We start from the raw sequence: 15,391 nt of genomic DNA, 5'->3' as shown, positions 1-15,391 counted from the left end.
GAGGGGTGGGATCTGGAGGGGTCGGTCCTCTAGAGTTGGGTCGGTTGGACAGAACAAGTCTTTGCTCTATTTCCTTTCCCATACACTGCTTCCTAGATATGAGCAACACCCAACAGAGGGTTATGTTCTCAGGCAAGGTGACATTCCAGGAGGGTAATTCTGGGGAACATGATAACCACAACTACCCAATGTTTGCTCTCTGTCTAACTGGCCATCTGGGTGGAGTCTAGAAGTCGTAGAAATGAATGTTATTGATTATATAATCACAGGCTGCAAAATACATAAGGACCTAGATGAAGGATGGAAAATAATTTCAAAACAGTCATTACATTGATAGTGCTGGGTTAGTTAAAGATCCCTGCTGATGAGCCTCAGGACATGAGTTGGATCCCAGGGACTAACATGGTGGAAGAAGAAAACTGACTCCCACAAATAGTCCTTTGACCTTCAATTCAATGCATGCTGAGTCCACTTCCTTTGCATAATAAATAAGTAAATAAATAAATGTAATAACTTCTTTAAAAAAAACTTAGCACTATTAAATAATTTATTTTCTGCTTGTTTTCAAATTCAGACATGATGGTTACACCTAAAATGCCAGCATGCAGTAGGAAGAGGCCTACTATTTGCTAGTTCAAGGCCAGTCTGGACTACATAGTGAGCTCCTCCTGTCTCAACAACAGCGAGATGTTACACACATGTTTTCATCATTGCTACCATCAAATGAACAGTGTGACTACCCCAGGAAATGTAATTTGTGGCTTCAAAATATGATGTTACATATTCACATGGCTGTGGTGAGTTCCAAATCCATGTTATCTGTCCCAAAATATAGGAAACTTCATTTTGTACAAATGCTAGGCACCGTTTAAACACTTGAAACACAGAAGATGTCTGTAACTCCGAGATAAGCATTTTATTAATTCCATTTCACCAAAAATTTGGCTAAGTGATTTGAGATCCATATAGCAGGAAAGTGGCAGACCTGAGGCTTGAATCCATGACTCTCCAATCCTGGCTCTTATAGACTCTGTTTGATAACCTACATACATTCATTTCAAGTAGCCTTGAAGTTCCCTCTCTACATCAGAAAAGCATAGTAGAAAAGGCTGCCAATGTTAAGACTATGCTAGAGGATTAAAAAAATAAGCCTTCAAAGATCTACTTTAAAGACTTTTAATATTTAAAAGAGTTTAGATGCCAAGGAATATTGGAGGCATACAGCTTTCAACTCCAAACAGGCAGCTTTTCAGATACCTATTTGAAGGTATCTCTCGACTCAAAGCTTTACTCTTCCTAGAAACTTAAGACAAAAATTGCTTTCAAGCTAATTCCCTAGGGACTGTTTCTCATCTTCTGGGGAAAAGATAATTCAGCTGAAACTCATTAGCATATTCCTCCATCCCTCCGCCATTTTAGAAGCAGAAATACAGTTTATTGAGAAAGAACACACTCCCAGCCACATGAGTGGGCTAGTGAACCCAGGAGAAAAGCCCCAAAATGTAATTAGCATTTGAAAAGCTATTTATTTCGCCAAAAAAAGAACAAATTTCTAGATTCAAAGTTCTCAGTCTTACAAAAAAAAAAAAAGAATGTCAGCCAGGCAGTGGTGGCGCACGCCTTTAATCCCAGCACTTGGGAGGCAGAGGCATGTGGATTTCTGAGTTCTAGGCCATCCTGGTCTACAGAGTGAGTTCCAGCACAGCCAGAGAAACCCTGTCTTGAAAAACCAAATTAAAAAAAAAAAAGAAGAAAGGAAGAATGTCTAACCTTAACCTCAAAAATGTCCTCTTTGATCCGTGAATGGTCATGGTCTTTGTAAGCCAAGCTCTTCAGAAGACTCAGTGTACATGTCAGGCATTAGAGCCTTCCAAGACGCACAAGAAAGTCAGCTCAAAAGATACTTCACTGGAGAGGGGATGCGTTTTCAAAGTATAGAAAAATAACTCCTCCTTACCTATTCACACAAATTCTGACCCAACTTTTAGGTTCACAACCAAGTAATGTAGGGATGGAGCCGATGCTAAGGTCCTATTCCCCAATTGGTGCTTGATCCGTCAGTAAAGAAAGTCATGAGCCAATTGCTGGGCAGTGGAAGGGGTAGGTGGAACTTCAGCATCCCTGGAGGCAAGCAGAGGGACGGAAGGGAGGAGAAATAGAGTTTTGCTATGCTTCTTATAGAGAAGGGTTGACGAGCCATGTGAGATCTCAAAAACTGAGTGGCCACACAGGCCACTCCTACAGACAAGTGGTCAAGGGCATTTAAGCAGGGGCTAGATGGGACTAGCCACTAAAGTTTAGGGCCGGTAGGAGGTGTGGAACTAAGAGTAATGAACAAAAACTCTACTTCCCCACTGCCTAGTCACTCGAAAGAGGGTCGGCTTCTGAGCACTAAGGAGGATGTGCCTAAGCACTAGAGATCTTTCCTCCATCGGATAAAAATTCCTTTTCAGAGTGATTGAACCCAGAGCTTTATATACTCCCGTCTACCACTACAACTTAGACTTCCAGGCCTAAGAATGCCTTCTTTTCCCTTTGGTCAATGACTTGCTGGCAAAGACACAGATATCTTTGGCACTTAATCTTATCCATTGGTTGTTTATTCAAACTGCAGATGTAAAAAGAAAAAAAGAGTCACTTTCAAAAACTAGGTCAAGAACTTAAAAATTAGAACTGTGGATGTATTTCAGTTGGGAAAGTGCTTGCCTAGCATGCACAGGGCCCTGCGTTAGCTCTCCAGCATGGAATAAATGTGGTGCCGCAGACCTGTGATCGCAGCACTCTGGAAGTAGAGGCAAAAGGACGAGAACTTCAAGGTCATCCCCAGGTACACAGCAAGTGTGGGGTCAGCCTGGGCTATGTGAGATTCTGTCTCAGTATCTAGATCAACGGTTCTCAACCTTCCTAATGCTGAAACACTTTAATACAGTTCCTCATGTTTTGGTGACCCCCAGCCATACAATTATTTTGTTGCTACTTTGTAACTGCAATTTTGCTAGTTATGAATCATAATGTAAATATCTGTGTTTACCATGGTCTTAGGCTACCCCTGTAAAAGGGTTGTTCCACCCCCAAAGAGGTCTCCACCCACAGGTTGAGAACTGCTGATCTAGAGCTATAATTTCCCAACTTAACATTCTGCTAAGGGTATTTATTCGTTGAATAGAACCCAAGTAGATTGACAGCTAGACAGAAAGAAATAAACACATGTTCACAGACTTCTCTTTAACCCACATAGCTCATCGTCCACGGTACTGCTCTGTCTCCTCAAATCCCAGACCCTTCCTTTAACCCTGCCCTACATAGGACACTGTTAACACCTGCAGCCAAGATAAAGCGTCTCGTTTTCCCTGTGGACAGAAACAAATGACATAGTTGAACTCACCAGCTGATAGAACTTATTCCACATCAGATTTAAAGTTAAAAGAGTTCAATAAGCGTCCAAAAGGAGCTAACACGGGTCTTTCAGCTTCAGTCAGACTTGTTAACACTGTTCCCATTCAAAACTCCTTTAGCATGCACTGCTTGCTTGCTTCTTAACCATCACTGGGAAAAAAATATGAAACGAAAAATTTGGCTTGATTCAACCAGGATCAGAGAATCTTTGCTTGTTTCATGAAGCCATCCACTCTGAAAGGATCTCATGCACATTTATTCTCCAACCTCAGGACAAAGCAGATCCAAATGGATTTCTGCTGAGAAAGTACCACAAAGAAAGGTCGTGGAACCCAGCCTGTCCCTGGACGTCTCAGGAAACGTGAGAGGAAATGGGGAAGGCAAGAGAAACCCCTCCAGAGTGTTAAGGAGTTCTGCATGTTTTCTCCTTTCCTTTATTGAGTTAGTGAGCTGGCTGTATGGGAGGCTGGCTGCCAACTCAAATTCAAAGCTGAAAGTTCGATTCCCAGAGGAGACATTCCTTTTCATTTTTCAATTTTTTTATATTTCATGTTTATTTCAAGGGTGGATACTTAAAAAAAATATGGACCTGCCCCTTTTGTCTCCTTCTTGGGGTAATAGTATTTAAGTCTTTTCAGATTTTTTTAATGATAACCTCCTCACCTCCAAGTGCTTTGGGTTGTTTATATCATTTTCTTACAGGTAGAATAAAGCCATCAAGTGCACCTGTGTTTTGTTGTGCATGCTTAGTTTTCTAATAGCTGAGATTTCAAGAGAAAGCTTTGGGGAGGGTCAGTTTAACCCATCATTGAAGATACAGAGTTATGAAAATTCTAGCAACTAAGACAGAGACTGAGCATGTTTTCTTATTTTTGGTTTTGTTGTTGTTGTTGGGTTTTTGTTTTTGCTGGGTTTTGTTTTGTTTTTTCAGCAATGTGGTGACCTAGTTTTATATGTCATCCAACAATAGACCTGTCTTTGAAAAAAAAAAAAAAAAAACATCATTTTCTTTTAGTAGATTCAGTTCACCACATTATCAAGCCAGTCTCATGCCTCAGGTTTTCCTGTTTCAAGTTCCAACTCCCCCACCCCACCCCACCCCGAAACTTTTCAATTAAATCTTAATTTTCAAGTCATTAGGTATGTATGGCCTTCACTATCCTGATAATCCATCAATGTAGAGGGAAAGTGATGCAGCTGAAAGGAGCTGGGAAGTTAACTGGCTGTAGGAGCTGCATGACCAAACTACAGGACTGTGTGTTTGCCTCCTGTCAGAAAGTACAAAAATGGCTCCAAGTAAGCCACATCAAACCTGGGAAATGTTGTCAACATGGCTCTTGGGGCTGCCCCACATACATGCTATGTTTTAAACCTTTGGCAGAATATTTTCACAGCTACAAATTAGGCAGCGCTGAAGGTGAGAATTCACTCAGGTTTTCCTGATTGAGTTACAACTCTCACCCCTCCACCCCCACCCCTTCTCTGACCCCTGCAACTTTTCAACTAAATTATGACTTCGAAATTACAGCATTTGTCTCGCCAAATCTCCTTTCCGTACAAAAGGTGAGGAAAAAGACATCTCATTTCTTAAAACCAGCATTCCAGTTTGGATGTCGGAGAAATGCTAATCAAGATCCTGAAAAAGGGTCAGGCAGGGCAGAGACCAGTCAGGCAGCGAGGAAGTGACTTTCAAGCCCTAGAGACTTTGGTATTAGCTGGGACTCCTTTTCCACTGAAGTAGTGTCTGCCTTTATGACTCCTGACTGTCCCTTTGATTTTACACAGTGGAGGGTTTGTTCTACCTTTAAAAGCACATCCTCTCTCCACCCCCACAACATCCTGACTGTTGAACAAGAGTTTGTTTTCTTTCTGACACTCTAGAGCTGTGGTTCTCAACCTTTCCAATGTTGTGACTCTTTAATACAGCCCCCCATGCTGTGATGTTGCAGGGAGCCCCCAGTCATTGCTGTTTCCTAACTGTCTTGCAGTTATGAATCATAATGTAAAGATCTGATATGCAACCTCTGTATTGACCCACAAAGGGGTCAAGGCCAACAGGTTGAGAACCCCTGACGGCAGCTTCTCTAGACTTCCTTACTATCCAAATGGTGAATTTAGCTACCTAACCACAACAGGGAAGGTCCAGACACACCCAAGAGCAGCAAAAAGAGAAGTGTTGCTTTCTCTGCCCAGTCTTATTTTCAATATGAAATTTAAAATGTTATGGTTCCCAGTCCTTTGAAATATTTACAAATTACTCTGAGTGCATCTAAGACAAAGTAAAAGGCTAAGAAAATGTGGCCCAAACTGAGTATGCAGAGATCTCGAAGCTGGGTAAAAATACTCTTAAGTGGGGCACCCCCTAATTTTAAAATGGAACCATTAATACTCACAATCAAAAACGACCATTTCTGGTGCTAGGATTCAATCCTAGGGGCACTTGAGCCCAGCTCTCGGCTCCAGAAGGAGTCAGTATGATTTCCTACACAGTCACTGCAAGTTCCCCTCAACAGCAGAGTTCACCACATCCTCAAGCCACTCATTAGGGCCTTGCTGAGTAGCATTTAAATGTTTTCAAATCCAGTGTCATTCATACTGATTTCTTCCTAGAAAAGCGTGATCTTGACCACCAGGTTTTCATAATTATACATTCCAAACCCATCAGCTTTTTTAAAAGAAACATCTGCACACACTACACGTCTATAAAAGAGACCTTAAAAAGTGAAAGTAATATCAGAATTTAATTTCAACTTCTTCAAATACAATGAAAGAGTCGACTTTATGAGAATGTCCTGGGAATAATGAATTCATTTCTCGTTTGCCCCCTCCACCACCCTTTCCATTTTTCTTTTCCAAGATCAGGGCTTGCTTACTAAGAAATAGGTTTCTGAAAATAAAGTTTCTTTCTTTTTTCTTTTTTTTTCTTTTTCTTTCTTTTTTTTTTTTTTTTTTTTTTTTTTTTTTTTTTTTTTTTGGTGAGGAGGGGGAGGAGATGGCCTACATTCAGAAATGTCTTAGAATAGGCATTAAAAAACTAATAAATAATCATAAACCAAAATAACATTAAAATAAAATTACAGTACATAAATTGCTCCTACAAGGTCCATTATATTAGGTGATCCTTCCAAAGGTTCATAAATAAAAGTCATCTTGACTCAAATCTGCTTCCTGCAACTGTGATGAAGATTACGCAGAAAACTACGAGGAACTGCAAGCTCGTTATCCGTCGGGTGATGTCCAAACTACTTGATATGGCACGGGGTGGGGAGACTCTTGTTGGTTTTGATCCAAGTGAATTTGATAGCAATGCACTCTTCCCACTTCCCGAAGTCCTCAAAACCTGGAAAGAAAGGACACCCAATGAAATGAATGACTCAGAAGTCAAGATACTGTTCCCTCCCGGCCAGTACAAAGGATGGAGTGCCTAGAAGGACACCAGGTCGTTATGTTGCTGCGAAGGCGCACGATAAAGTAGCTCTAAGGAGGATGGCACTGAACAAGAGTGATCGCGGTGGTGGGAAGGTCGGTGGTCTATACCCCGTGCCCCGCTCCGTGGAGGAATTCCTCCGGCTCTTCTCTCCCCGCCCTGCCTCTACAAGCTCCAGCTAACCCATCTTCTTGCCACCTCTCCAGAAACTTGAAACGATTTTTTTTTTTTTTTTTTTTGGTATTTTGTTTTTGTTTTTACTTTGCTGACTGAACGGAACAGGTCAATAAGCTTTCTACTCTTCCCAACAGCCATGGTGGCACGTTTCTAGGTGTCCCAAGTTGCCAGGACCTTACCTTGAGTGGCCCGGGTGCCGCCCTCTTCAGGCAGAGTTGGAGGTGCTGCGGAGAAGCCGGTGGCCCTGCGGCTGCGAGTGAAGAGGCTGGTGCGCGTGCTGGAGTTGGTGTGGATGAGGGTGTGGGTGCGAGTGCGGGTGCGGGTGCTGGTGCGGGTGAGAGTGAGGGTAAGGATGAGGATGCGGATGCGGGTACGAGTGGAGCTGTTGGGGCTGGGGCTGAGGTTGGGCCTGGGGCTGGGGCTGGGGTTGGGGTTGAGGCTGGATCTGCGGCTGGGGCTGGGGTTGGATCTGCGGCTGGGGCTGGGGTTGGATCTGCGGCTGGGGTTGGGGTTGGATCTGCTGCGTCTGCGGAGGCTGCTGCTGGACCAGGTGCTGCTGCTTCTGCCTGGTAGACTTGACCGCCAGTATGGCCTGGCGATTTTTGTACTGCACCATCTGCAAAGTGATCTCGGCGTTCCAGCCCTGGTCCTGGGGGCACCGAAAGTCGATCTCTTTGCCCTCCGCCATCACCACAGTGAAGTACATATACTTGCCCTTGCGCTCCACGCAGTCTACAGTCTTCATATTGGAAAAGTGCAATTCCTTCAGCTTGACTGCTGGCTCGAGGCTGGCGACGGCGGGGCCACTGGGTTGGGACGGTTCGGCTGTCCCCTGCCCGGGCTGTTGCTGCTGCTGCTGATGTTGTAGCTGCTTGGGCGGTATGAGCAGCAGCCCTTCCTCAGTGAGGATGCAGCACTTTTTCTTCCAGAGCTGCAGCAGCCCGTCACTTCGCTTTTCCAGCACCCCTTCCTTCAGCGCCTTACAGCCGCTGCTCTCCAGCATCTTTCCGGCATAAGGGGTGCTGCTGCTCCGTTTGGCCTTCAGGCTTCCAGACGCTCCGGCTGGGGGTAGAAGTAGCAGTCCTGCGCCGTCCTCGCCCCAGCGGCTTCCGCGGCTGCCCGCCCGGAGCGCGCAGAGGAGGCTGACTCGCAGGAGACAGAGCGGTGGCGGTGACGGCGGTGGCTCGGGGTCCCGGCAGAGGGACAGGCGCGTCCTCACTCGCCACAAGATTCCGGGCTGCTCTCTACCGTCCTCCGGCGAGCGCTCACTGAAGGGCACTGGCCGGGGCCCCTCGCGGCGCTTTTCAATGGGCCACCCTCCCCACCCCCGAGTGACACCCAGCGGAAAAGGCGGCTCCTGGCGCCCGCGCCGCGGGGGAAAACCCAGCTCCGAGAGGCGCTCGGCAGCCGGCGTACGCCTCATTAACTTGGGGCCTTCCCAGAGCCCGCCGCGGACACGCCCCCGCCGCCGGCTCCGCCCCCGGACACGCCCGCCGCCGGCTCCGCCCCGCCGCCCACGGCCGCCCGCGCCGCCCGGAAGCCGGGCTCTGGAAACCCTGGCGGCTCCACGCGGCCGCTGAGGTCGCCGCGGCTACCGGTGACGCCCAGAGGGCGCCGAAAGGCCATCCCCACGGTCCCACCCTCCCCCGGCGGGTGGGCTCTCCGCTGCGGGGGCGGGCAGCAGATCCAGGCTGGCCTGGGGAGCCACCTCTGGGGTTAGCGCGGAAACGGCTCCAGACAAGGGCATAAAATTTAGGGGACAAAGTTCCAAGGCGTGCATTTTCCCCGATACCAATGCAAGCATCTCAGGAAACAAAACCCAAGTGTGCTTCCAGCTTTTTGTTGTTGTTGTTCAGTCATTAAATAGTTTTCCTGTAGAGATTAGCTAAACCAAAACAATAAAGCTACCGGTTTCGTGGAGTGGCAGGGAAAGGATGGACTCACTCCAGGTATACGTTCTTGGTTTCCTTTTCCATCACAAGAGCACAGTCAAAATAGCCAAACTCAACAAGCAGTTTATTTTGGTTTCCGTGAGTTTTGCTTCTGTGTATGCATCACGTAGTATTGTATGTGAACGCAGGTCAGAAATCAGCAGGTCCCAAGAACAGGTTGCAATCTCTCTACCTCCTCAGATTTCCTTCTAGATCAGACCTTGCAGTCCACAGCAGTAGCAGGGTAGGCAGATGTCAAGCATTCTGAGGTCACACACAAGCCTTAGCGATGTCCTACAAACACCTATGGGAATCTGACTCTGGAAGGTCCTAGTCCCCCGTCTTGCATTTAAACTTTTCAGAGACGCTGCTTCCTGATAAGGTAGAATAAAAAGCACAGATCTAGTCTCCAGTTTGGGAAAATAACCTCTAAGCCTCCTCTCACCATAAGGAGATTAGGACAAAACAGGCTGTTGATCAGACAAGGGCTGCTGCCACACTGCAAGGAAGAATCAAGAATCCAATCGAAGAGAATGTCGAGGGTGAACTATTCAAACTCTTTCATGTCAGGCTAAGGAACTCTAACTTATCTGAGCTAACAGAAACGTCTGAAAAACCAGAGTACTTGAACCTTCACCCAAGGTTCTGACCCAATAAATAATTCTGAGTCTTAAATTTGGCTTCATTTCAGGGCCTTTCAACTTTTTTATTAAAAAAAAATAAAAAGTAAAGATTTCTAATGGGATTATGCATGAGCGATCTTTGTGCATACCAAGAAGAGATTTGTAATTCTGATTACTAACCATGTTAGTTTCTTTCTCCCTACCTCTGTAGAACAAGTGAGCACTGCAGAGTTCCTTACACTATCTTTTTCAGCAGAATGGCATTCGCTTGTTATCTGCAAAGTGTATTCAGAGTCCCTAAAGCCAGGTATAGTTGTGTAGCTGATACATACAGGCATAGTTGACAAAGGCATTCCATCTGGTAAAACACTGAACTGTGAGCTGTAGCCCAGTTTACCAGAAAAAAATAAGGCACTGTTTTTCCAAAAATATTTGCAAATGCCCAGCCATCACAGATTTCAAACGTGCCCTCTTCATTCTGACTACAGACTTTAAAATCCCATATTTCCCTCTGGCTGTTTCACAATTAGTATTTTTGTGGTAAGCTATGTGTACACTGACCACAATGAGTTTGATTATTGGAAATTTAAGTTTCAGAATTTTGTTGACTGAAACTCTGCTCAGTTTATTTCAACAGCCACTTCACTTAACTGGCTATAAAGGCCTTTTATTCCCCCTAAAGAAAAACAAAAACCCTCAAAGATAAATCGTCAGAAAATGCAGGAATCATTAAAAATGTTTTGCTTTACATAATTAATGATTCATTCAACTTTAAGGACACTGTTCTGTTTTCCACAGGTCTAGTACATCTAAGTACTTACTGCCAAGTACTCAGTAACTCAGATTACTCAAGTACTCAGTAACTTTTATAAAGGCACGCCTTTGATAAAGAATTGACTCACAGAAAGTGGGACATGGAAAAAATTTTTTAGTTACAATGGAGGAATCACTAAACATACAAAACTACTTCTTGGATGGAACTGATTTAGTAAGGGCTATGGAGCCCAGTTGCTCTTACCTAGAGCCCTGAGCCTTAGGACTGAATTTCAGTGAAAATGTCTACTCAGGACACTCCCTCTTAAGGACTCCAAATACCCCACCTACATGGCAAGCAGAGAATGAATGTACCACCAGCACCCTGTAGACTCATGTACAAGAGGCCTGGACAGCTCAAGTGTGCAGGCAAATTCTTACCAGTTCAGAGGTGAAGAAGGGAGCCAAGGTGAAGTGCGGGCAACAGACCAGCCTGTGCACAAGCTGTGTTCTGCCATAATCCCTGACCTTGCTTCCCAGTTTCCTGGGTCATAAAGGTTTTTTAACTTCAACACATAAGTCAAAGACTACAAATGTGTTAAGCACATGTGCCTCTCAGCACTCTTTCCTCTATCAATACCTAGCTATCAAACCCTATATGCACTATGATACACCCTAAACCTGACTCATATTATTCCCTAAGTCCATATACATTGAATCCCATGGGGTTTGAAGTTTTGTTTTGTTTTTAGCAATAGTGTGAGGTATTCCTATACCAGCATCCCAATGCCTGCAAGAGTAACAAGGACAGATAAAATGGCTGAGGTTAAAGTTGCCGGCCTTGAAGGCTATGGCATACTTGCCACCCCACTGTATGCACAGAAAAGTTAGAAAGCCACTATACCATGAAATTATCAGGTATTTTTGTCAGTGCTTAAAACAGATAGTCCCACTCACATTGATAAAGCCCAAGACTTCTCAACCATTTCCTAGTTTTCAGGGGAGGGAACCTCAAAAATTCTTAATGTCTAATTTCTAATAGATTTCTAATATACTTCTCAGGTCTATAGCTTTTCTCAGTACAAGCTGAGGAGCTGATGACCCCTAGTGACCAATTTGTGTAGCACACCGGAATGCCTCAAGAGGCATTCAAGGGAAGTCAACTCAAGAACTGCCCAGCTGCAGACTCCAGTAAGATCACCTTAACAGCACCTACACTGGCCCACCCAGCCAGCACTGTTTATGGGACAAGCAGTGCCCATACCACCTTTTCTTTCCCCGTTTTTCTCATCCTGGCTATGGGACCGAGGGCCTTGTAGACACTCAGCAAGTACTCCACTAGGTGCCGCATCTCTAGCCCAACATTTGCCCAGCCCCAGGTACTAGAGATTTTAAATTGCCTTCTCCCCTACCCCCATGATACTCCAAGTCCTACCCTCAGCCCCTGCAAACTGGGCTTGAGTTTTCACTCCTTGCAATCCTTCAGAGGGGGTAGATGGGTGAAATCCCAAGTGCATCTGCACACAAGATCCTCAGATATTCTCAAATTGGAGTTGAATACTGGGAAGTGCAGCATTCAAACACCTCCAAGCACTGTAAACTCCACTGCCTCTGCCTGTCCACATCTTGCAACCTTTCCTTACCCAAAACTGTTTAAACTTTACCTTAGTCTGGAGCGAACTCCTTTCTAATTTTATCACCTATCAAATTTTGACCAGAACCAGGCATGGCACACATTATGTGCACAACTCATGGAGACACAGACCTGAGTTGACCAACCTGGTCTATATAGTGAGTCCCAGGCCAGTCGATGAGAACTTTTTCTAAATAATAAAAATCAAGTTAACAAATTGCACTTCACTAAACACCCAACTAACTATGCATTCTTCAATCTAAATGGCAGCAGTTATTACTGTCATTGCAAATTCTACTTTCCCAATTCATACCAGATTCTACTCTGTGTGTGTGTGTGTGTGTGTTTGTGTGTGTGTGTCTATCTCCATCTAAACCAACCTTCCCATAATACAGGAAACATCTAATGCTAAGTCCAACATCACGCAGGACTGATACGTACAGAATAGGCATCTCAGAAGAGTGTCAGGCTGAAGATAGTATAGTAGAATTGACTTCACTTGTCTTCTCAGGATACTACCAAAGACCAAAGAAATCACACAGAAACAGTTCAAATTGAGCTCCCCTTAAAAGTAAAGGTAGCAAACATGAAAAGTTTTCAATAGGGCCATGGCATTACCCAGTCTAATAGTATTTATGTGTACTTATGCACCTGTTACCTAGCAACACTTTGGCCTTTGAAACCACTAAGTAAAAACTTTAAAACCACCTAAGTTCTTCCAAAGTATGCTCAGAGTAAAACAAAATTTAAGTATACTTGTGTTGATTAAAAAAAATTCTATGGTTAAATCATGTTCTAGATATATTTTATTAATGCTCATGTACTAAATACTGACTTTTCCTAACAAATGGAAGGTGGGCACCAAAGCCCAAGTTTAATCATGTTACCCACTTATACCTGGCCATTAAAAGCATTATGGTATGGATTATTCAGGTTTGCCTAAACTTTTCTCATTATTCTAACAGAAACTTCCTAGATGTCAACAAATAGCATTGGGGGTGGAGAGTGAACCAGCAGTCTGTAATGTACTCTCCTACACCTTAAAACCTTTTTTAAAGATTCACTGTATGCTTATGAGCAGTATCTGCCATCTCCCTTGGACAGGAGTTATGTACAGACACTGTAGCTGCTGGAAAAGGAACCAGGTCTTCTGCAAGAACAGCAAACGCTTTCCACCGAGCCATCTTTCCAGGCTCAGTGGTTATTTGGTTTTTCAAGACAGGGTTTCTCTATGTAGTCCTGGCTGTCCTGGTACTCACTCTGTAGACCAGGCTGGCCTCGAACTCAGAAATCCGCCTGTCGCTGCCTCCTAAGTGCTGGGATTAAAGGTGTGCACCACCACCATCCCACTCTAAGAAATGAAGTTTTTAGATGATACTGAGCCAGCACTTTTAAGAAATGAGAAAACTTGAAGCCTCCTTAATGTAGTCTACTATACACAAAGTCAAAATACTGCCCATCAAGCCTGAGATCATGTAATTAGAAAAATAAGTTGGAATTTCACTTAACATTTTTGAACGTATGAAGCGTAGGGCAGGCTGGATTACAGCCTAGCGTGCTTGCGCTGAGGCAGTCCTGAGCAATCACACCCAGGCTGTTACCCTCACTGGCTCACTGCTTAGCTGCAGCTCGCTCTCCAAGGACTTTCCCCAGCTCTGGTTTAGTTCCTTTAGCCAAATGCCAGATTCCCTATGTATCCCTACCAAGTTTTTAAGTGACAGAAATTATCCTACCAAACCACAGAATAAATGTTGGGTTTGTCACTTGCATTTTTTGATCATTGCCAATTCATTTTAAATGTAGTTTCAACGTATTACCTTTACTTTAAGCAACTTAAACATGAGCTTTATATGAATTTTAAGTCAATTAACTCACTTCCTGACAATTTTCTTGTGCAAAATTTCTCCTTTGATAAAGACATCTTTAAAACTTCTTGAAAGATGAAAAATCTGAAACTACAGTAAGATGTCAAAATGAAAACACTATGTAAAAATAGTGTTACACACTATGTAAAAATCTGGGGGAAAAAATCTTTAAATGAGAATTTCTATCCCAACAATGCTTCCACTTCTCTAAAATCATGTGACAGACCATAATTAGTCTAAGAACTTTTGTTTTTAATGCAGGTTAATGTCTGAGTTTATAAACCAGCAGAACCAAATAACCATATCTCTTAATATCAGTACTATTTTTGCCACTGCCAGATACATGTTTACTCAGAGACTGCATAGTTAAAATTACCTAACTTTTTTTAAAAATTGAGTTTATAATTACCAAGGAAATATACAATGTAGATTCTTTTAAAGTGATTGGCACATCTGTGTTTCCCAAACTCCCTATAAATTATGCTTCTTCTAAATTACATACTCTATATGTAGATCAACATGTTAATTTAAAGCTAAAACTTAAGCCTAAAACTCACATTATACTAATTAAAAGACTATATTCTTAAACCAAGCCCTGAAATCAAGTATGTAGTTACTAGATTTCATACTTCTGCATAGCAAGATAGTTTTCAAAGGCATCTGTTTTGAAAGTTGTAATGGGAATAGTCTGTAACTCAGATAAACCCATAAATTCTGTCGTTACAAACATGGATATAAAAATTTATTACCTCTAGACTTTTATCATATACACCAATCATTGTCACTAAACATAACAAGGATCAAAGCTAATGTCTCCTTATGTGATTTTGTCAATGAGCTCACCATAGCCAAACAATGGCGATGTCACCCTTTACAGACCAGCTGGTGCTAACTGCTTTGATGTTTAACATAAAAGAATCCTAAAAACTGTAGACATACCTTTCAGACATTCAAAGTAAACAACGAATTGTGTGAGAGCATTCTGGTCACCTACCAGAATAGAAAGACCATGGGTCTGCAAAATTACTTCCTCAAGAGTTTGTGTTTATAAAAAACTGTATGGTGTACATGCATGTACATGCTCAGTGATTACGAACAGTCTTTTCTTCCAAAGGACCCAGGTTCAATTCCCAGCACCCACACAGCTCACAACTGTAACTCCAGTTCTAAAAGATGTGACACCGTCAAAACCAATGCACATAGAATAATTTTTTAAAACAGGAAAAAACTGTACAGGGTTTCCATGGTTTCTTAGAGGAAAAATAAACTTGACACCACATATCATAGCTTTAAACAATGAAACTGTAAACTCAGAACTGTAAAGCTTGTAAGACAATGAAATGTTGCAGACCACAGGATCCCTTCATCATATCGTAGACTTAACTTGCTAAGACTCTTCAAATTAATTTTAACAGGTCAGAGTGGCTGTTTTTATTTAACAGGCCAGGCACAGAATTAGCAGCTCTCCCATCTTCAAAGTTATGTAGAGTTGTAAAAACTTCAAATATCACCAGTGTATTTTATAAAATTAAATCCAATTTTATTAAGGATTTTCAGATTACATATTTCAGACTTCTAGAGAATAG

The 15,391-nt window shown here is 43.1% G+C and overlaps 1 protein-coding gene across 1 annotated transcript; it reads right to left on the bottom strand.

The window, feature by feature from the left end:
• Positions 1-6,120: 6,120 nt before the first annotated feature.
• On the bottom strand, positions 6,121-8,423 carry Phlda1 (pleckstrin homology like domain family A member 1). Its single transcript, XM_031350099.1, has 2 exons — positions 7,180-8,423; positions 6,121-6,736 (listed from the first exon to the last, which is right to left on the bottom strand). Exon 1 carries the CDS (start codon positions 8,421-8,423, stop codon positions 7,206-7,208), a length of 1,218 nt encoding a protein of 405 aa, XP_031205959.1. The 3' UTR covers positions 6,121-6,736; positions 7,180-7,205.
• Between the last annotated feature and the right edge of the window lie 6,968 nt (positions 8,424-15,391).

Source organism: Mastomys coucha, unplaced genomic scaffold (genome assembly GCF_008632895.1).
Source record: "Mastomys coucha isolate ucsf_1 unplaced genomic scaffold, UCSF_Mcou_1 pScaffold4, whole genome shotgun sequence".
Taxonomy (NCBI): Eukaryota; Metazoa; Chordata; class Mammalia; order Rodentia; family Muridae; genus Mastomys; species Mastomys coucha.
The sequence above is the reverse complement of the archived record's forward strand: the minus strand, read 5'-3'. Positions and strand labels throughout refer to the sequence as shown.